We start from the raw sequence: 22,837 nt of genomic DNA, 5'->3' as shown, positions 1-22,837 counted from the left end.
GAGTAGATATTAAATGGGTCTTGCCAAGCTATTAAATAAAAAGAGAATTCATGTCAGAGTCAGATTTGATCTTAAGTTGATTAATGGTGGTGCTGAATGGAAGGTGCATTTGTGGAGTAATCTTTCCTTGTATCAGCTATGTTGCAGGCAGATGATGAAGATGACCTTCTGGAGGAGAGAATGAGAAGTCCCTTTGGCTCTTCTTTCAGGACATTTAATGCAACTGATTATAAACCTATAGGTAAGAGAGGAGCAAATATCCTGATTTGAAGGTTTGAAGATTTGTTGAAAGTTCTGTTTAGTAACATTCACTTCTTCTTCCCCTTTGCATGTGTGACAAAACAAATTCTACTACAGCCCATTCTGATTGAAGCACAAGAATTGGGTTTAATGCTGAAATAGGCTCAAGTATCATATCCAGTTCAGTGTGTGACTGCCCTACTTGCTACCATTCTGCAGTTCTGGCTTTATTTTCCTTTCCTCTTTCTAAATAGGACATAATCTGAGATAGTAGGTCATTTGGCCAGGATGGCATTGGTCTCATTTCAGGACGGGCCTTTTTTTTTTAGGTTTGTTTTTTTTTTTTTTTCCCTTTTTTCTTTTTCTTTTTTTTTTTTTTTTTAATCTCCCCGCCACCCCTCATGCATTGTTTTGTTTTTTCTAACAGCATTTCCCCACGATGGTCATTCAAAATGCTGTCAGTTTGGCTTCCAGCCTGCAAAGCTCCTGGAGCTAAGCTAATTGCTGCTGCAGACATAAACAAATGTGGCTTTTGCTATGGAAAGGAAACACAGCTCGATCCCCTGCTTGCCACCTATCCTGGAAGATTATTTGTTGTTTACTGTGCTTAGAGAAGCCAATAAATGTGTTACTAAGGGGGGAGGTGCTATGCAGAGCATGTTAAGAACTTACCTATCTATTTTTGTGATAGTTTTTGACATTTCTATTCTTTATTACAGGTTGAATGAGTTACAACTGTTCATTTCATTTTTATTTCAGCTGTTGTTTCTTGTCCCAACATTTTACCATCTGCTTTTAGACATATATTGTTAGATCTTTTCTTTCAGTGAGCAGTAAGTTAACCACCAAGTTTGTTTTGTCATGTTTTCCAGCTACAATAGATGTAAAGCGGAATATCTTTGACTTGTGCACAGACAGCAAGGACTGCTACCTGGCCGTCATTGAGGTAAAGGAGCTAAGAATAAACTCTTGTCTCTATAGCTGCGGTTTGAGTGCAATGCTTTTTGTTTCTTTTTAAAACCTCAGAACTGATGATTCTGGAGTTCCTACTATTAAATTCATGTCCTAAGCAGAGATGGTGTTTTGATGATGGTAAAGGTGCTGTTAGTTTTTTATTGTCCACCCACAGCAGTCCTGTTTTTCTGCTTCTGATTCTTTAAACTTCCGAACATATTTGCCTCTCTTCTTCCCTCTTTAAAATGTACAGAGGTTTTCCTTCTCATAAGCATAGAGAGAAATGCCTTTTTTTTTTTCTATTTATAGCAAAAAATTCCTGTTAAAATTTGCACTACATGGAATAACTGGGAAATACAACCTTCCTGGGGCTTCCCATGGAGCTTTTCTGTGAATCACTCTTATTGTTTCTTTTTCACTTGCCTTCCTAGCAAAATCCCAGAAGCTAAGGATTTGAAGCAAAAATTGCTGAGTGAAACTTCTGGTCTGTTAAGGGGGAAGTCAAATTAAACTAATGAGTCTTGAACCTGACTGTGTACATGTAATGACTGATTTAAAATCCTTTTGACTTAATACTCTGTGAACTACTGATCCTTACAGGCCAGAAAAAGCAGGTCAAGGATTTGTAGTAGGGTAAGCTTTGTGTTTAACTGAAGTTGGAGCTGCTAAGGTCATGAGGCCAAGATATGAAAATTTTCTTCTATAGAGGTCATTGGAAATGTAACTTCCTGGCATGTGGCAGCAGCAGTTGCTGGGCTATCAGACTGGTGGGTTCTGGAGCTATATGAGAGCTTTTAGTGTCCTCTCAAGACGTATGGTACCACGATATGGCAGGGAGGCAAACTTTAAAGCTAGTAGTGTGTGGTGAGGTGAGAACTAAACCAAAGCGTGTTAAGGATCCAGTAAAGGTTTTGTTAAATCTCCTACCGAGAGTGTAACTTGTGAATGACAGATGCAAAAAGTAGATATTTATATCACTTCTGGGCTGGTTCTTGGAGCCAAGAAGACTTGTTTTTAGGTCTAATTGTACTGTTGCTAGCAAATGGGATGGAAAGCTTTTAGCAATGTTTCTGTAATTAAGATCAGATGGAGTGTTGAATATGAACGCTGACCTTAATTCCTGGAGCTAACTGCTTTGTGGGCATCTCCCCTTCAGAATCAAGGGAGCATGGATGCTATGAACATGGATACAGTTTGCAGACTGTATGAAGTGGGCAGGCAGCGTTTGGCAGAAGATGAAGAGGATGAAGAAGAAGATCAGGTGAGAAGTATAGCATTAACTTGGTTGTTCAGGAGTAGCTGTTAGCCATCTACCTGTTCATTTATTGCCCATAAAGTACAGATGCCTCATTTGGTCTCACCTAATGTGAAGTAGATCGCTTTACTGTCAGCATAAACTGAGACTATTGATGTAGAACCTGTGTGAACAGTAACTTTGTGCACTGTAAACCAACATGATAATTTATAGTTTATTTATTAATTCCCTAAGTGTTTCAATCTTGATCAGAAATTTTTCTGTTTGTTCTGCTTGTTTTTTAAAGTATTTTAACACCTAGAGGGACAGTAACGTTTGAGGGTTTGGTTTGTTGTTTTTTTTTTTTTCAATTTCAAGTCTCATATTTGGGCATAACTTGTCACCAGTTTCTGAATGAGACACAACTTGTGACTAATGCAGTTAAACTACACAGTACTTCTACACAGAAAAGGGTTTTAAGAATTTTGAAGACAGCTGTAAGTTTGCATTAGGATGTATTTATTTTCCTTCTTAGATCAGCGATTTGATCTCTGGCAACTTTACAGAAGAGCCAAGAACTGCAATAAGTGCTCCTTCAGGTGCACTTGGTAGCCCACAGTACTAACTACAGTACAGAGAGAAATGAAGACAAATTTATAGCTTTTGGGGTGTCAGGTGTGAGTTTTTTCTTTTGAACAGGCAAAGATGTTATACTTCAGTTCCCTAAAGACTTTAGAGGCATTATGCTCTACTCTTTGGTGTCTGCATTCTAGTAAATCATATGCTTGTATCTTCTGTGAGAAAAGCTGACTTCACCTTTTTCCAAAGAATGCCAGCAGGTAATATTTTGGTGGTGGGTTTTTTTGTTTGGTTGGGTTTTTTTCCACACTGTGTGGAACGCTGTATTTCTGATACCCTTTCTGTCTCTGAATCTTCCTGTTGCTAGGTCAGAACTCTTAGTTCAGCTGACTGGACAGCAGATCTTAGGAAAGATTAATTTTCTTTGCAGTTGGTTGTTCCTGTTACAATTTCACTGTAATTCTGAAGATAAAGCGGAAGTTCTGTTTTGCATACAGTTTGCTGTCCTGTCCTCTCAATGTGCTACAAGGTTGCAGTTGAAGTCTTGGCATTCTTATGAAATCATTGGTTACTGTTTCTAACCCTAGATGGGATGGATTCAGTTTAGCAAATTTTAGGATGAGTGAAGAGGAAAATTCCTTGGAAAGCAATGAAGAGGGGGGAAATTACTATTCCTTCCAAAGTGGTTCTACTTTCTAGCCATCCAGTGCTTGCCTCGAGCAATAGTTTCAATTTTTGTCTCAGCTTCTACTACTTTTGTTCACGTATTTTCTTTATAAGATCTCAAAAAAAAGTTTGTAGCAGAAATTGATTTTGTATTGTACAATGATTAACTAGCAGCTATCAAGACACTGTTTTGCAATATCGCTGGTAAGTGTTGACTTAAGTGGAGAACTGTATTTGTATAAGAAGATGCAGTCCGAATGCTGTTGGTTCCAGGCTGTAACACTAGGTACTGAGCAGAGATAAGGTGTCTCCCATTCATCACGTGTGACAGGGCACGCTTCATGCCTTACAAGTGGAGGTGTCCCCAGGCAGAATTGAAGTGTACTAAAAGCTTTTCTGTACAGATTATGGAGTATTCAAACAAAGCTGTTCTAGGATTGATTTGCAAGCTAAGAGTCACTACCTGATAGTGCATAATTGCTGCTTTTTATGGTTGTCATTTCTGGTGTGTGTAGATGTTTCCTAGATGTCTCTTTAGTAGGAGAGATTTGGTTTTAATATAAACAACACCTATGAACCCCAGTTCAATTTGATCTATATATATTTAGCAAAACATAAACTAACCTCTTGCTCTCTGTCCCATAGCTGTTCACTGCTGTTCTTCCAGGTTTATTCTAGTCTTAGACTTAAAAAAATACAGCTTTTTGTCTCCATAGAGACACCAAGCATTGAGCTAGAATGAGTAGACACTTTCCAGAATAAGGATGGGATCTCTCTGGCACACTTGCCTGTTAAGGCCAACAAGAGCAACTTGTTTTCTGTGTATACATATGCTCACATGCGTAGGTGTTTACTACTTGCCTAGTTAGTTTCTGTGATTAGGCTTTGAAAAATTGGAAATAAACTTTCAAACTTGTTGAGACTTCTCACAGATGTTGAAAAGTACCTTCTGGCTAAAGAAAGATGTTTGCTGATCTTTTTCATCAAAGTGGTGTGAGGAGAAATCGTGTAAATCAACATTAATCTGGTATCTCTTCGGTCGAGGTTTTTAGAGCAGATATTAATCTGTTTGACCCCTTTGTCTTCACACCTTGATTTTATGCATATATGTATATATTTTTGTATATGATCTATGTGGGTCCATGAGTACAGTTTTTTGCCTATATGGAAAGTAATAAGTACTCAAATAGAAGCATGTTTTTTGGGCAAACCTTGCTTGGAAATCATGTGACACAGAATAAAATCACTTTAAAAATTATGCTTGAGACAAGTTAAGAACTGTGTTGAAAAATAGCTGCCTGATGTTTCTTACTTTAAATTTTGATGACTCATAATGCCAGTTTTGACAAGTGTCAGTTGATCATTCAGTGACAGATTTTTGAAAAGCCAAGGGCTAAGAGTCTGTGAAATGAACCTGGCTGAGTTATTTGCCCTACAAATATCTTTCAATTCCTTCTCTCATTTAAGCAAAGAAACAAAAGAAACAAAACAACTATATTACCCTCCCTTTCTCAAACAAAACCCTATAAAATCAACTGATCTGTTACATAAATTACCCTCCAATGAAATGATCAGGCTCATGTAGCTGGCTTGTGCATGGTCCTGCTGCAGTAAATGTCTGTTTTGTTTGAAATACTTGAGAATAGTGGCATGGTAGCAGGGCTCTTCCTTGGCTGTTGCACCAGCCTTTTGTATGAGATCTCTGGCAAGCTGCCTTTTCCGAATTACGGCCACTGATCCAGGGGTGTCCAGCCTCGTTAAACAGAACAAATGCTAAATGGATACCGATATTCTGTAGTCTATACTTACTACAGTAACTGAGGGAAGTGAAGATGAAACACGCTCAGCAAGAACTGGTTTGTGAGCTCATTTGGTTGTAAGTTTTACTCCAAAAATATTAGTCTTTCTGCCTTCAGGTTTAATGAGTTTTGTGTATTATTTCACTGTCAGGTAAGTGTCTAAACAGGTCCTTCAGTGACCAACAGTCTCACAGGTATTTGCAAGACTATGTTCAGCCTATGGGGAAATAGGCAGAGCTCCCTATTCTTCAGTTTGCATCAAGATCGTCCTCTTCCTCCTGTGTTTGCCATTGCTTTGATACTCTTTCAGTTAGGCTTGGCAAAAATAAGATGGGTATCTGAGCTACTGCTACAGATACTGGACCATCTTTGGTTGTTACCTTGCTTAGTTCTTACTTATTTCCCTTTTTTTGGCTGATTAGTAGTCCCTGATTCACTTGGTAATCTACTGTCTTCTGTAATGAGGCAGACAAGGAATTTCAGATGAAACGATGCAAAGGAAAGTGAATGTGTTGATCTGGTCTAGAAATGGCACATGGCAGTCACTACAGGCTAGAAAAGGAGACTTCAGAAATATTAAGTGATCAGAAAAGCTCTAACCAAGGGAATTGGCTGACCACAGGGTAGACTGGAAACTGTGAAACTTAAGTCTGGATGACTTGATCTTCTGAGTGCGTTACAGGATCTTCAGTCTGTACATTTTTACCTCTTTATTTTGGTTTTTCTTTCTGTATTAGTTCTTTAAGGCCTATGTTTCTCTCTGTGGTACTTGATGTGGATGACGTTGCGTTGTGAGGCTCAAGTAGTATTCTCCGTTGTTCTCCTGTTCAGAGAGATTTATGGCTTCAGCAGCAGTTTGCCACACCTAGCTGTCCCTGTCCTATAAAGTGTGTTCTACTTCTTTTGCCAGAACTGAAGAACTGTTAATTATCCTGCAGTGCTTCTGGGCTATCCAAATGGTGATGGTAGGTGTGTAATTTGTCTTTTTGCATTGGTTTAGAAAATTCTAGGTGATGTGAAATGAAAGCTTTGGAGATAAGGCAATAAAGACTCAAAAGACAACCACTATTCTAACATGTGGTTTAGCCAGGATGGAGAATGTTTTTCCTCAGCTTTCTGTGGGATCTTTGTGATCTCAGTTTCTACTTTTATTTTAGGATTCTCTCCCTATCTGCGTGCAACAGCAATTCCACTGCACTTTTATTGCTGTTGTTTTGATACAGGTTTGTTTTCATGCTTATACTTGTTTGCTGGGGGAAAAAACTCACAAACCATAGTCCGTATTGGGACATGTATTTGAGAACCATCAGACCATGGTGGTGCTTTGTCATTACAAGCTACCTAGAATGACTTATGTCATCAGGGGCCCTTAGTTTTTCAGGAGCTGTTGCTGTAACATTTGAAGATACGGTTTATTTTGAAATCTTGCTTGAGATGAAATGATGTATAGGATAATAGCTGGGAACAAGCATTTTCAGACAAATGTCTCAACTGATAATAACATACATATGTTTGCTGCACACCTTAATAGGAATCTCTGGACTTAGTTTCACTGAGGGAGGTTAAGTAAAGAGTGGTTTCCATCAAAGACCTGTTTACATAAGACATCCTTTGAACAGGCATCTCCAAAACAGACACGTAAAAAAAAAAGTTTTCCCAGTACCTGTATTTCTTACTACATTTTTAGCTAGCAGCAAACTCCTATGACGGCCGCAGCCTCTTCTGCTATTTCAGAATCTCGTTTCACAGCTAGTGACAACAGAGGAGATTCTTGGAAAAGTAGTTTGAGTTTTCAGAAGACTAGATCTAGTATTGTAGAGAAAACCAGCTTCAGCAGAGATAAAAGCATATTCTTCCTGCTCAGTGGCAGAAATCAAAGGTTGACTTCCTCTCACCTAACATATCTTTCTAGAATTCCCAGAGTAATTGGGATTCAAGAAAATAAAAGCTGCCTTAGCTGTGATGAGAAATGTCGGTCAGAAGCTTGAGAAAATAAATGGGCAGATTCTTGTCCATTTACCTGCCAAATTTTGAAATTCCTTTACACATGATTGGGTTTTGCTGTGAAATTAAAGCAATAGGCTTATTTTTGTGAGTGGGAATTGTGAGATCAGTGAGAGGAAGGAAGCGAAGCAGATTCAGAAATGGCACCTAGTCTTGGACTCCTTATATAATTTCTGAGCCCTACAGCACAGAGAATGTTATAGTCACAATAGAACATATTTATCACTAGCAGTAAGGAATATATTTAACTGTGAAATTATGACTTGCACATGCCTCAAAGAGATGACAGTGACTCTAGAGTTAAACTGATTATCATCAGGTGCATGCAGTCATGTTACAATGAAAACATTTCATAGGCAAAACCGGAGTATTGATCAAAAGAGTCCCAATTGAACACGCCAATCCAACAGAGGCCTGGTTACTTTAAAGGTTTTGTTTATCCGTGTCATGGATGCTTTTCTCATTCATCACAGGTAAGTAGTCATTGTTAGACAAGTTAGACCTACTTACATAGACTAAGAGAATAACTGCTTTTTTATTTCTTCACTCCATGTTTTGCCTCTGTGACATACTGTGTGCTGTGTGCTGTTTCCTGTATTAAATCTGCACATACCTACATCTGCGTAGAAGCCTATGGTAAGATTCCTTGCTTGTTACATATAGTAACTTCTGCGCATTCCCAGGCTTCTGAGTTTCTAGCTCTGTGACCTCATTAATACCTGTGAAGAAGTAGAACTTCTAACACTGAAGTAGCCAAGAATGTAAAAGTAGGTGCAGCCCTGTAGTGTGAAGGAGGTGAATACTTAGAATGAATTTAATGGTATGATAATAGGAAATGAGTTTGGTCTTGTTAGCTGAGGGGAAAGATGGGGTCTAGGTAACCTGGGATGTGAAATTCCTTACATGCTTGACCCCCTAGAAGGGCTGTTGGCTATATTTAAGCTTTTTCCACTGCCAAGTGTTTAGGGAGTGTGAAGAATTGGGTGGTGGAGGAGTTGGATAGAAACTTTTTAAGTGACTGAAAACCAGACATTGTCACTCCTGAGAATTGCGTAGCAAAGGATTAGAAAGTTCCAATATGCTACACAGATGCTTTGGAAGCAAAGAGAACAATTGTCAGAAGATACGACAAGGGGATTGTCTGTGGAGAAAGATAAATCACTAAAACAAGGAGAGATTTGTTCCTCTGGAGTGAAACATTCTTCAGTGAATGTGTATTTGAACAATGATTGAATGTTCTTTTTTATGAAAGCAAAGCCCCTTCTCATGCTTGAAATAGATAGTAATTAAAATAATACTGGTAATTTGGAAGAGAGCAGATTATTAAAAGTGTGTTTGGTTTTCTTTAGGAGAAACTTGGGGGAGGAGGTGAAAGAGAGGGAGAAGTAAACTTGTAGGTGGTTTCTTGGAAAAGCAAATAAGTTGCCCAAAACAATGAGACTGTAGGAAACCTGAATTTATTTACCAAGAAAAACCCCCAAACACTAGAGAAAATAAACCGTTTTGAGAAGCGGATGCTTACCAGCAGGTTAGGCTTAGCTACAGATAGTCAGAAGTGAATTAAATATGAGCTGAAAGATTTTTAAAAATGGGGAAAGCTTCACTGACGTTTGGTTAACTGTTTTGCAGGTAGGGAGGAGGCAGCCTTATAGATGGAAGTGAGAATAGTTAGAGTAATAATAGAGTAGTATCCTATAGCGTGATTCAGACTGAGAGGTGCAATAGCGATTGTGTTTCCAGAAGAAAAGACTGTTGCTGGAAAACACCTGCAGGTGAGAGGTGTTTGCTTGGAGGCAATGATGGGAGGTGAGCGTGGGGCTGGGCGGGAGCATCTAAGTGTTCCTGCTCCGGCAGGGGGATTGGACTAGATGATCTTTCGAGGTCCCTTCCAATCCCTGACATTCTGTGATTTTGTGAGCAGCCAGGAGAATGAAGGAGCTGAACAGTTCATCGAGCAGCAGAGAACTGTTGATGTAAATACTTGATTTGGACTGTGAACCAACTCTTGGTAGAGGAAGAAACAGTTAATAAGTTGTTAGATGAAGCTTTTTGTAACAGCTGAAACCATGTCAAATAAGCAAAAAATCAGTGACCTGTAAATCTCAAAACTGAGTTACGGTTTCCAAACCTAATATCAGCAATTGAAAAAGACCCATGGGATCATATAACAGCCAGCCCAGTGTAACTTTGAGAGGTTATGTAACCTGCAGTTGAGAAGTCTCAAATTCTGTTCATCTGGCCATAAAAATTTTTTGGATTCAAGAAATGTAAGAAAACTCTATCAAAAGTCTTAAGACTCCTTATAAAGCAAGCTGGTGTATTTTTATATACTGCAGACCTGCAGTGTTGTAAGCCATACTTCCTGAAAGCACTTTTGTACATATGCTGATTTAATGTTAAAATACAGTGCAAAAATATGTTAAAATAAAAATAAAATAAAAATCAAAGTTCTACCTAGTTAACATATATTTTTCATCAGAGTTTGAATAAATGAAAGACAGGGCGATTCCTGAGCTTTTGAATGGTTTTTTTGAGAGACGAACACTGGTGAATATGTTAAATGTCAATAATCCGTACTAACCAAAAAGACAAATTTTGTGGATTTCTTATGTGCAAAATAAATGGGTAAAGGGAAACAGGGAGGAAGTCGATTATGATGATGAAAGTCTTATGAAGTGTGTGCAAACTTGTATCAAAGAACAATATGGAAGAAAATACATAACACTTGAGCAAGAGGAAAGGGTATTTTCTAAGCTCTGAATGGGCTGTAAATACTGGCAACATGAAGAATTATGTCCAGCATGTTTTTGTTACAGTGCTGCCACCCCTGCATACGCCATTCCTTTAGGGGATGTTTAGTTTTTTGCTGACTTTTGCTGTTTTATATTACTGGCTTACATTCTTAAGGCTTTTTGAGTTGAACTGATACAAACCTTTTGTATAAATGGCCTTTTTTAGCCTAAGCTACTCTTTATTAGTTGAGTCAAATTAACTCTTTAGTAGAGTCAAACAATTCCTGAGTTCAACTGCGGCCTGTCCTTGTGTGGACATCCTGCTTAGGTCTGTGGGTAGCTATTCCACACTGAAGCTGCAGCCTCCCTCTTTGCTCTCTCCTTGTAATTATAACCAGGATTTTGTCTTATTCTCTTGTTCACTTTAAATTTCCAGCTTTGTATTCGTCCGTTGCCTTATTTTTGCAGTCTTTTTGCTTTAACTGGGGTGAAGTCAGCACCGTAAGTATTGATGCAGAGAAGTGGGTCCAGGAAGCCATTTTGGGTATGAAACAGGGTAGGTGTTTCACAGATTAAAATTATTTTATTATAATTGTGATACTGTGTTTTTGAAAAGCAGAAAGAGTTGACCATCCACATATGTTGATACAGCAGTGCAGCTGTTATGTGGTGTCATCTGTGTATGCTGGAGATTAAGAAAAGTAGCACTAGTACAGTATTGTGAAGATGACACAGAAAACCCCTAGTATTTGTATTCACTATAATATATAATAACATTAATGCATATGTATGTAATATATAATTACAAATTTGAGTGTCATTAGAGGTCAGTGGGTATTCTGCTTTATAGTGTTCTACTCTTGGCATCTGCCAAGATAAAGCTCCCTCAAGGTAACCCTAAATTTAGGTATCAATAAGCAATTAATATACCTGAATCACTGTGTAAGTAAAATGGGTAGCAATGTGACATCTTTATTCAAAAGCTGGTCTCTATCGTGTCCTTCTGAGTGTTACCTACTCTATTTAAAAGGAGTATTTGATTATTTTTTTTTCACTTTTCCTCCATCGTAGCCTCAGGTTGCGTTTGTTTGTACTCTTACATGAGTTACATGGGAAGAGGGGGTTTGATTGGACTGTGTTGTGGTAACAGCAGGTGTCAGGCAGTGAGTCATAGTGCTGACAGCCAGGTAGAACGTTTTACAGAGATAAGGTTATGAGACGGTCAGCTTGTGATTCTACAATACTGCCCTCGTGCCTTCTGTAAAGAAAACTGGCAGCTGAGAGGTGGCTTCTGTTGGAGAGGGAGGAGAGTGTTCTCCAAGGCAGCAGAGGAGTAATGTGAGCACTCCATGAACAATTCTAGTTCTGATCTAAGCAGTTTTTACAGAGAACAACCCAAATAGAAGAATATCTTTAGGCATCTAAAGGAGTTAGCAATGGCTAAACCAGTTCCTTATATTGTTTAAGTCACATGGAGTGTGCTAGTTCATGGGTTCTGTGGATCTGCTCACTCCAGTGAGCAAGACAACCACATATCCAGGCCTGTTTTGCACAGATGTGCATGCGAGGCCTTTTTTCCAGCAGCACCTCTGTCATTGCCCAAAGCTCTTGGGAACTACTGATGAGTAGGAACTTATTTTGGCAATCTTTTCCTTCACAAAACCAGATACGGTTTGGAATAAATGTTCTGCCTGTCTTCCCTTGTGACATTGCAGAAGGATTTTTGTCAGTGCTCTCACTACTGTGCTCCCATGAGTGCCTGGGGAAGGCATGCCAGTTTTATCTGTTCGGGATCCCTCACGTGAGGCAGTTGGGGCATCTGATGAGGATACAGCCTTGATATCCATTAGCAGGCTGGGTATCACTTACACATGAGCTTGTGAGGAGAGACCAGGTGGAGTCTTTCTCGGCTCTATTTCCCACAGACTGGTTTTGGATGCAGAAGCTCCTTGTGCATTCCTAACAGCGATGCCACCACATACACGCAAGCCTTGTGTTTCTAGGCTGGCGTATTGCAGTGTGCCTGCAGAGGTTTGTGCTTGGAGATCGCTCAGAAGCTCACGCAGAATTAACTTGCCTGTTACTTAGCAGACACACCATGTTTTCCAAGTTCCTGTTTGCGTTCTTTAAAACATGACAAGGTGCAGGGTTTTCACTCTTGACCTGCGTTCCAGATCACTCGTTCAGCTCTCTCTGTCACATGCACACATGACTTCTTGTGGTATGATTTTCACACTATTTTCTGGTTTACCAAAGAGAGGTTTGATTTAGACCTCATCTTACTGTCCTTAGGTGTTTTTTAAATGTGTGGCCTGATTTTAATCACCTACTTCAGATTAAGTAGTTTAAACTTGAAATGTGAATCATTGATTTCAGTTCTCTCATCTTCTGTTGCCATTTGTATTTTCACAAAGGACTTTTTCCTCACTGGGTGGTATAATCCCTCAAAGTTAATTTGCAGCTAAATATACACCCTTTCTGTGTACTTTAGCACTTGTCAGCCAGAAGAAATATTTAGCTTTATACAGCTATATTTTATTTCATCCTATATTTAAAGGATGATATTGCTATATATGCCTTGCCTTAAGCTTAAATGAAAATGTTGATACAACAGTATTTCAAATTCCAATAAATACATTAAATGTGAAACATAATCAAATTCATTTATTTGGGCATTTTCTTTTAAGTAACTGTGGGGTAGATATATAGGAAAAAATGCTTTCAGAAATTCCTCAGATGTGGCAACAAAGAGGGTACCTAACTAATTTCAGAATCCTTTAGGTTTCAGCTACTTGGACTCTAAATGAATCTTGTAGACAATACAGTTTTTTCCTAATGTCTACAGTTGTGCCTCTGTCTTCAGACACTGAAAAACTTGGCTTAATTTTTCACAGCTTTTTAAATAAATTGGTCACCTCCTTTCCAGCTTCAGAGCTTCTTAGAGACTGAAAAAAAGGAAAATAAACTCTCCTGCCTTTTCAGCTTTTAATCAGTTTTTCAGTTCTGAATGGAGCAATAAAGTTTAAGACACTGGTCTCTCTGCAGATACTGCATAGAACAAAAGTAAAAGTTAAGGCAAAAGCCTTTATGCTCCATTTAATATATTTTATGGAAAATTTTTCTTAGTATGGTACTGCAGTTTAAAACTGTGAACTGCAAGTAAGATGTTTCCTCTCCCAGTCTGTATACAATGCAAAAAGAACTGTACATTTATTTGAGGACTCATTGTCTGAAAGTAAAGTTTGTAATTGCCTAAAACGGGCATAGGCTTTAATACAGGTTGTTTTAATTTTATATTTCATGTAACCTCTTTCAGAAGAAAAACTGTATGTAGCAAACCAGTGTTTTTATACTGTATCCTCCATTTAAATAACATAGCACTTCTGGCCAGTAGAGGAAACTAGTCTGCCTTTTGCAAGTGAAGAAACAATAACATTTGCCCAAGCTTTTTGGCATTCCTTATTTCTTTTGCCTATGGCAGATGTTGGATTTACATGGGTTTTTCTAATAGCACTGACTGAAGAAAAGTAGGTTGGGAAGATGACAGTAACATCTTTTTCCTCTGTCCTTTTAGACCAGAGGTGTCAAACTCATTTTCATCAGGGGCCACATGGTTGCCTTCAAAGGGCCAAATGTCATTTTAGGACTGAGATTGACACCCCTGTTTTAGACTTAAACAGCACAGTGTGTATATGGTGAGAGGGACCAAACTAACCCTTCAAGTGAGTTGTTAAATACATATCTTAACCACTTCATAAGTTTGCAAAATGCGTTCCCTCCCAAAACAAAGAGGCAATTAAACTGAATGACTTGAGAGCTGCCTTCCTGCCACATGAGAGCATTCTGTTAGAGAAAAAGGGTGTGACTGACTGCCGTGCAGGTATACAGAACCTTGGCTTTGAGTCCTGGAGACCTCCCAGACTTTGCCTTGTGATGGCACTTTTTGGCTGGTCATTTGTCTGGAAGAACGATAGGAATGTAACAGCTTCTTCCCACTCAATTTTACCTGCTAGATACGAATTTCTATATTTTATCTACAATGAGAAATTCAGTTCCTTTATTGAATGCAAATTCTTACAGTTTGATAGAGGAAGATCTTGATCCAGAGGTAAATGCCAAAGACAAGACTTCTGAGCTGCTTTAAACAGTTCAATCATCTGAGATTGAGCGATTCGGGGATCGGTTGAGGCTAATAATCTTTGCCTACATTTTACATCTCATCTAAATTGGGAGTGACTGAGAGACTGAACATCCATGCTGCATGCTGTTTGATGCAAAGTAGAGGTTTTGGTCCAGTTGAAACTAAAGCAGTTTGTACAAGACTAGCAACAAAGCCGTGGATTAACAGATCTGATTGCATGTCCCTCTGAAGTGCATTGTGGTGACTCGTGGTGGTGGCCAGTACTGGAGAGGAGCTTGAGGCAATGGTACCTGTGTTGCACCAGCATTTTGCAGATAAGACTTTGCAGTCCTGCAAATGATCTAATGTGTGCCATGACCTGTAGTTGTGGTGAGAAGGTGTTTATACGGGTGATGGGAAACTGTTTATAATGTGTTATCTCTGGATATGGGGAGAAGTGAAAACAGGAGGTTTGTTTTCTTCAATTCTTATTCCATTTTACATTTATTTTAATGTCTGCAATGGACTATTTTTGCTGTCTTTATAGGAGGAAGAAGAGCAAGAAGAAGAAGATGATGACGAAGATGATGATGATACAGATGACCTTGATGAGCTAGATACAGACCAGCTGCTGGAGGCTGAGCTGGAGGAGGATGAGAACAATGAGAATGCTGGTGAGGATGGAGAAAATGACTTTTCTCCCTCCGATGATGAGGAGCTTGCCAACCTCCTGGAAGAGGGAGATGAGGGTGAAGATGAAGATTCTGATGCTGATGAGGAAGTTGAGCTGATTCTTGGAGACAGTAAGTGTGTGCCCAGCTTGGTGACCACAGGTGACCTTGTTCTCTGTTTAATGTCCTGACAAATATGCCACATCTAAGTCTTCCCTGAAATGACTTAGCTGGCTTTCCACTCTCTGGTATGAAAGGCACAGATTATCATGTGTGTTCACCTGTGGCCTTTCAAAGTAATTATTGGTAAAACCAGCTTTTATCTGAGAGAACAACTGAGAGTTCTGGAAAGGAAGGCATTTCCTTTCTTCAAGTGCTCCCAGGTGTGTGTGCGTGAGAACTTAAAGGCAGGCCAAGAAATTCCACGTGAAGAAACCTTGTCTGATTGCTTGTCTGTCCTGCCCTTTGTTCTTGAACTGTTACCTCACCTGTCTTCCCTGCCTTATTTGTACCTGTAAGGACAGAAAAGTGGTTTTGGTCTTTCATGCTATTTTTTCTCTTTTTCTTTCTCTTTTGCAATTGCTTAAAGTGCAAAACCAATGTGGCATTTCTGACTTCACTTCCTTTTCCAGACTATTCTAAAGCTAATGTAACTTTGGGGATAAAATTTAAAGTGTTCTCTTCTTCTGGCATGCCACAGAGATTTGAAAGGTTAACAAAGTGTGTGTGTACGTGTATAAGAAAGAAAGTTCAGAACTTATGTAGTGATTCAATTTGGAAAAAGGCTTCATAAGGAGGAGAAAGTGAGTAGGATAGCATCCGGCTTGGGATTTATGACACCAGATTCTGTTCCCTTTTCTGCAGCACAAATTTGAATATGCATAGTCAGGCCACTTAGTTCTTTTTTAATTTCCAAGCTGTAAAATGGGGATAACATAGTTACCTTAAGTTAAAAGGTTGGTAAGGATAAGCAATTACAGTGTGCAAGGTGTTTGAAGTCCTGAAGTTATAGGAGATTAATGTGAGAGCTGAGGTGGAAATCAATCTTCTCTGCCGATGCACTGGAGGATTAAGCATGCTGGCCTCTGTTTTGGCACTGCTGTGACTGGCAGACTCATTCATGTCCCTCTTTTCCATTAGAATGTAGCTCAGTTGTTTTTAAGGATGTGGCCACATCAGTATTCTGTGGGGTCAGTCTGCTGTTCTCTTGAAGATAGTAGGTATACAATGCAGGACCACGTAGGACACTTAAATAGCTCGGATTCATTAATAGTATATTGCAGTTCAACATTTTGGTATCGTGGATAATTTCTGCCTGTCTCAGTAGCTGGCAGGACCTTCTTGACACAACTCCACTTCTGTTTCCTGAGGGAAGGAGAGCATGCAGGGTGCTGTAACTTGGATTGTCCAAGGGGCAAGATGGAGGGGAAGTTCCAGCCATTTCAATAACTATTCCTGTAACAAAACTAGGTGCTACTTGACATTCCATTGTGCTCTGCAGAGCACTAGGTGTTACGAAATGGCCATGTCTCTGTATTGTTTATGGATTGAACCACTCGATCAAAACTTGGATCTGGTGTTGCTGTGGAGCTGCAGCTCTGCCAAGCTGACATATGGGTGGTCCTTGCCCAGGGTTTGATGAGTGGGGTTCTGCAGCTTCTCTGTGACTTCAGCCTCATCTGGCTTGCTTTTGTTACTCACCCAGCAAGAACAATTAAAATTGCCCTCTTATTTGCTTGCGCTGTGTTCCAGAATTAAAAGTTGTACAGGCACTGACACTGTTTTAAAGTACATATCTCAGGCGTGGTGGTGTATTTAGAGTGCTTCCTACTGCAGACCCTCACTGTCTTTGTTATGAACCTCCAGAACATACAGTGGGGGTGCTTCAAAACAAAATAATTCAAAGAACAGTTGAAACAGGGGAGTGAGTGGCTTTAGTTCCTCTTGCTTTAGAAGAGATTTTATTTCCTTTACAGGAATAATCCATGGAGAACCTTTTAAATATAAATTTGTCTTCTGCTTTGTCACCACCTTGAGTAAGGTAGTTCTGTTTGTGTTATCCAACGTAGTTTATGCATTGTGCAGATCTTTCAAGACCTTGCTCCTGGGCCAGTGGGGTGACCTTTTGGAAATGCACGTATGATGTAGGCTGGAAGAAAGAGATGGAATTCTCACCAGCAGCATGGCTGACTCTTGCTTCCTCTTGTCTTCTGTAACTGAGAATGGCAACTTCCAGGCTGGTCTGTAAGTTTCTGCCAAGCAGAAGTGCAGTCAGGCTGAATTATAACATGGAGTTCAAAACTGGAATGTTGTGTGGTGGACTGGAGAATAGAGAGTTGGGAGATCCCTTTTCAAAGCTTTCCTCTGGTGTTTTACAAAAACGCACCAACTTTTTCAGATTCTATTATTCTCTAGAGTTTCTGGATGGCTTTTTTGCTTTTGCTTCCTTCCCTCTTACTGCTTAAGTGTAGCTGCTGCAGCACTGGCTGCTGTTTCACATCTCCCCTTACGTGGCTGTAGCTGTTCTGGGAGCACTGGTGACCCAGCTTAGGCTCAGTCTGATGGATGGTGAGACCAGAGCATCCCTTGCTGAGCACAGTGGAAGGGCAGCTGGCTGATGGTCAGGGAGGAGGGTTGGGGGAGGGGTTTGTATCCTCTGCTGCTTGCCTATGATTTTTTTTCCCTAAGGAAAACATCTGAGAAGGGGTGAACCTTCCAGAAGGTCTTGCTTACCTTGACAGGCATTTTAGAGATCCAGTATAACTGAGATGGCGCAGAGGAAGTCTTGGTGTCTTTTTTTTTTTTTTTTTAAAAAAACCCTATTTTTAACACCTAGTTAACTGCAGCATCCAATGAATTCACATAAGAAAAAGAGCCAACGTCACCTCTAAGGTAAGGCAGGAGACCTCTTGCTGCCAGAGCTGCTACCACTTCCCTCTTGCACAACTGAGGGAGGAGAGATCTTACGTTTTAAGATAAAAACCAAGTGTGTGTGTGTGCGTAACTGCTTCTGGCAAATCCTTTCATGTCTTTGTTGTGTACTACAACGACTAAAACCAGGAAAAGCACAATTTTCAGGTCACCTTTAGTAAGTGTAATGTAGTTAAATTAATTACAGAAACCTTTGGGTTGCTAGAGGAAGGTTCTAGCTGGGAGCAGGTGGATTGCTTCCCCTTCAGTGGGAAGGTCTCCCACTGAGCTGTGCAGAGGGGAGTGACAGGCGGATAAGAACCTAATACTGAGAAAGTCTGGGTCTGACTTAACTGCATAATTAATTAGCCCTATGAACATTATACAGAGGCCATATTTCACCACATCAGGTTGGTAGAACTGTCAAGCTTGCTTTCAGGTCACAGCTGTGAGGAGTGACTGCCAGATCTGTCCAGCCCCCAGCACAAGGAGCTATTGCCCCAGCTGTGCACAGTAAGTTGTGCAGGCAGCTCATGTGCAGGTGACTTATCACTGGTGGCCTTCTCCCCACCTTGTCATGGGAAAAAAATCTGCCAGCTCATAGAAACTGCACTTGATGAAGCTGCTGTCCTCTTGACCCTCTGGTTTAAGCAAGGGAAGAAAGCCCTTGTGCAGATTTGCTCACTGCTTTGGGTTGATTTGAACTGTGCCAAGGGTGTGAGCTGCCTCCCTCACTGCTGGGGAGCTGCTGGTTCCAAGCAGGTGGTGGCCATCTCTTGTAACTATGAATGTGTTGCCTTGCTTAGCAGCCATGACAGCTGGGTTCTTCCACAGCCCAAGCGTAACCTGCGTGTCTCCTTTTCAGCCGACAGCTCAGATAACTCCGACTTGGAGGACGACATCATCCTGTCTCTGAACGAGTGAGGAGTGACTGCCAGGTGGGGTGTTGGCAGGAGGAGATGCTCCCTTCCCAGCAGAAGACTGGAGACCAAATCGGAAACCAATTCTGAGCACCCCAAGCCTTTTTCTCCTGGGAAAACCTGAGGAACTCCAGCCCATCTGCTGTGTTGGTTTGAGTCAGTTTGGGGCTCGGGGCTGAGTCTGAGGCTCTACAATAAAGAGACCTGGAGTTAGGCCTCTTTTTTTTTTTTTTTTTCCTCTGCCTTTTTTTTTATTTTTTATTTTAGGCTGAGATGACTCTCCTCTTCAAGGAAACTTCTGAAGATATTTCACAATATATTTTCTTTGTATAAAGTTCTTTCCTAAAGAACAGAAATAGTTTTATATAAAACAGAAAAAAAAAGAAAAAAAAAAAAGGCAGGTGTTCTAGTAAAGAGGGGCTGAACTTTGTATTCCTGTAGTACCTTGTTACCATGGGGTAGGTTCGGGGGAGAAAAATTGTTTAAAATTAAAAGAAGAGGCATTTTTATGGAACTACTAAGTGAAATAAGAGGATCATGGTTTCTAAAATTGTTGAGGAGTGAGAATATTTTTATTTTAAATATGATTTTATTTTTAAAAAAAAAGGCAACAGGTGTTAACACCTGCTAGTGCGTCAGTGTGTGTTCAGATGCTTTTGTCCTCCAGGGACACCCGTGCGGGTGTTAGGTAACTGAGGTACAGGCTGTTTAAAGCAGAGGTTCTTGCTGCGATACCAGCTACAGTGAGAGACTATTCCTGAAGCTTTGGGGGTCTGGGATTGAACCTCGAGCCCCCTTTCTCCCCTCTACCCTTTGTGGTTCAAGTTTTTTAATCTTTTTTTTTTTCCCCCCCCCCTCTTGCCCTCTGTGTGGAAACTGCAAATTGAAGGCCTTTTTCTTTAATGTAAAGTGTATTTATTAAAAAATTAAATACAAGTCCTGTCTCTTTATGGCTGTGAATTGTGCGGTGCTCTGTGCACATGGGGAGCGCAGCCTGGGCAGGAGAGCAGCGAGGTGCAGCTGTTGGCCCGGCTGCAGTAAGGGAGGACAAAGTGAACAAGGGGTGAAATTTCTGAGAGCGCAGGTTCCATCCCCTGTGCCAGTTCAGGGGACTCCCAGAGTAGCGTCACCACATTTCACAGTGCCCGTGGGTTCAACTCCAATGGGTTGGTTTGCCTGACAGCCTCGAATTCCCTGTGGGGTTGTGGGCGACGTGTCTGCACTGCGCCGTGCGGGAGCTGGAGGGTGCTGTCATGCCAGGCTGTGATTTTGTTTAAAGCTGCACCAGGAGCTCAGCGGTTTGGGCGCAGGCAGCGCGGTGAGCTGCAGGAAGCTCTTGCTGCATCGCCAGTGTGTGTCAGGAGGCAGGAGTGGCATTGGGCCTCCTCATCCCTGTGTGGTTTGGCATCGCGCAGGCTGCCTTGTGGCTACGCTGGCAGAAGGCACGTTAGGTGCCCCTGTTTTTACGTGAGAAGAGGCCCCGCCCTTAGACAGGGATAAAAAAACATCGCAGTTGAGTGTTTGATTTCCCTGTGCAGCACACAACCTCACAGCTTAGTTCTGAGAGTCAGAACTGGAAGGTAAGTAAACTTGTGGCTTGCTTGGACAAGGCCACTAAACATTCTGTTTATTCCCAGGTATTTGGGTAACATCCACTCAACTTTTTACCCTTTCTGTTTTTGCCACTTTGAGAACAGGATTTGAGGCAGAACAGGGTGCTGGAGGCTGCTCACTCCTTGACCCTACAGCAAGTTTTTTACCAAGGCTCAAGGTCTCATTGCTTGAAGACGAAGGATATTCTTTTTAACCAAGAGAAGGGATAGCTTTTCTTTCCTCTAGCATCACATCTACTTAATGCACTTATCCAGTACTGCTTGTTAATAATTAAAACTGCTGCAACTTAAAATGGATAATTGTACCCTACAGAGTCAATAAGATGAACAAGTTGCAATTACTACAGCACTTAAGACCAACAATTGAAGCAGAATTCTGATAAAATGAGAAGATTGAAAATAGGCTGTGCCATCCAACAGCCAGGGAAGTCAGCCTCTGCCCTGTCAAAAAACATCTGATGCAGCTGTCACAGAGGAGTGATTTAGGGTTCTGCCACAGCAACTTCACCTTAGAAAATGTGTCGCTCAGGAGAAGAAAAAATACAAAGCATGTACTCAACCACTAATGACAGAGAAGATGCCATGCTGGTTATCTGCATCTTGTTCTGGCGTTACACCACAGCCATAACATCTGTTGCTGTTTAGGGCCTGGCTATCTCAGAGAACTTTACCAACTAGTTTTGTGAGACAGAACCAAGACACCTAGGACGGAGTTCCTGTATAAATTTGACTTGAAACCGGGCCACTGTAAGTATGTGTGCCATCCCTCCCCCCCCACCTATCCTAGTGTTATTGAATAGAGCCCACAGGAGTGTGCTGGGGCCTCAGCCTGTGGCCAGCTGCTGCAGCCTGCCCAGCCCCCACCCAGAGCCCCCCTGGGCAGCCTCCCAGCCTCTCTGCTTATTGCAGAGCTGCCAGAGTTAAACCCAGAACTGCAGGGGAGGCTGCCTGCACCCCGTGCTGCCTCCTTGCTTCTTGCCGATTATTTAAGTGAACAGTGGCTGTAGCAAGGCTGGGTGCAGAGTGGAGATTCAGAGCTGAGGACTGGCAGGGATTGCTTATGTTTGTCAAGCTTTAATTCTGCAGCTACTTGGGACAGGGGGAAAACTGAGTGTTTAGAAAATCACCTCTTTCCCCTGGCATCATGATTTGATTTATTTAAAAGCCTGATGTTTGGAAAAAAGCCTTATCTTCCTGAATACACACAGCACATTGCTGATGTGATGCCATACAGTATGTATTTTCCTATGCAGATGTTACAGACGTTGGCTTAGGGGATGGAAGGGGCATTTAAATGTCCTGCCAGTTGGCTAAGGCACGTACCTACCTCTCTGCAACGGAGGAGAGCCTTTGCAGGAAGGATGCTGTGCTTCTTCCCGTGATGGAGTAGAAACTGGCTCAGGACCAGCCTGTGCCCTCACATTCGAATGATCCTCCTTGCTGTGTGACCAGACCGTGAGTAGCTGCTCAGCCCATTCCATGGAGTGCAGACCATGTAACCATTGTGCCAGCACCCTGGGAGGCTGCACACACATCCCTGCAGCACAGTGGTTCAAAACAATCTCACATAGGCCATGGCTTGGAGAGCAGAGCAGAAACCTCAGGGCTGGTCAGTAGTTTAACCTGCATGTTAGCTGAGGGTAGTGATCAGGGTCTGACTGGCTCATCCACGCTGTTCCTACACACATGCTGGGGACTGCCTCGGGCTGGCCCTCTTGTCCATGCTTCTGTTGTAGTAAAGACAGGCAGCAGCTGATGTCACAAAGAGGCTTTGTAAAACAGAATATTTACTGAATGGGTGGTGGTTTTTTTGGTTTGGTTTGGTTTTTTTTTAAATGGAGCAACTCTGTCTAAACAGTAGTGCTCTCATACCACCAAATCTGCCACCCCACACCCTGGTCCCACTCTGTTTCAGATCACCCTCAAAGTGATGGAGACCATAACCCTGTTGCTATGACCTTGCAGCTACTGCTGCACCAGGCTGAAAGACGCCCCTCCAGCACTGTTATACCCACCATCTTCCAACATCACTGAGTGTCTCAGGCCTTCTGACCAGGGCCATGGTTCCTCCCACACCCCCATGTACCTTCCCCATTTAAGGGCCAAGTTGTGCAAGCTGTAAGATACAGATGTAGCATTATTTTGTTGTAACTACCTATTTACCCTTTTTCAGGCATGTTTCACTCAGAATCAGCCTGGCTGCAGGTGTGAGGGGTGGGGGACAGGCCTGCAGGGCTGTTGGCCTCAGCACAGTCTGTTCAAGCAAACCCTGTGGCTCGCTTGCATCCTGGGGAGCAGAGAGGCTGAGGTCACCCTATTAGAAAGTGGATGCTGCTTCTCTCCCAGGTGTTTTGTTTTTGTTTTTTTCCTTAAACTCTCCTAGCTTACACTTGTT

General features: G+C 41.4%; 1 protein-coding gene across 5 annotated transcripts in view; it reads left to right on the top strand.

Moving 5' to 3' along the window:
• DCAF1 (DDB1 and CUL4 associated factor 1) overlaps positions 1-19,840 on the top strand; it is a 50,107-nt gene extending 30,267 nt beyond the window's left edge. For 2 of the 5 annotated variants that reach the window (XM_080350758.1, XM_080350759.1), the window contains exons 20-24: positions 137-241; positions 1,113-1,186; positions 2,351-2,455; positions 14,876-15,131; positions 18,775-19,840. In XM_080350758.1, the coding sequence (XP_080206884.1) occupies positions 137-241; positions 1,113-1,186; positions 2,351-2,455; positions 14,876-15,131; positions 18,775-18,833 (599 nt within the window). In that variant the 3' untranslated portion in view covers positions 18,834-19,840. Of the gene's footprint in view, positions 1-136; positions 242-1,112; positions 1,187-2,350; positions 2,456-2,963; positions 3,268-6,382; positions 6,438-7,832; positions 7,877-14,875; positions 15,132-17,835; positions 17,892-18,774 lie in introns of those variants that run through there. The other 3 variants (XR_013922568.1, XM_080350760.1, XR_013922567.1) reach the window with 3 other exon arrangements.
• Positions 19,841-22,837: the final 2,997 nt, after the last annotated feature.

The sequence above is a fragment of the Nesoenas mayeri genome (assembly GCF_963082525.1).
Source record: "Nesoenas mayeri genome assembly, chromosome: 10".
Classification (NCBI taxonomy): Eukaryota; Metazoa; Chordata; class Aves; order Columbiformes; family Columbidae; genus Nesoenas; species Nesoenas mayeri.
Note: the sequence above shows the minus strand (reverse complement) of the source record. Positions and strands in the feature narration are given on the sequence as shown.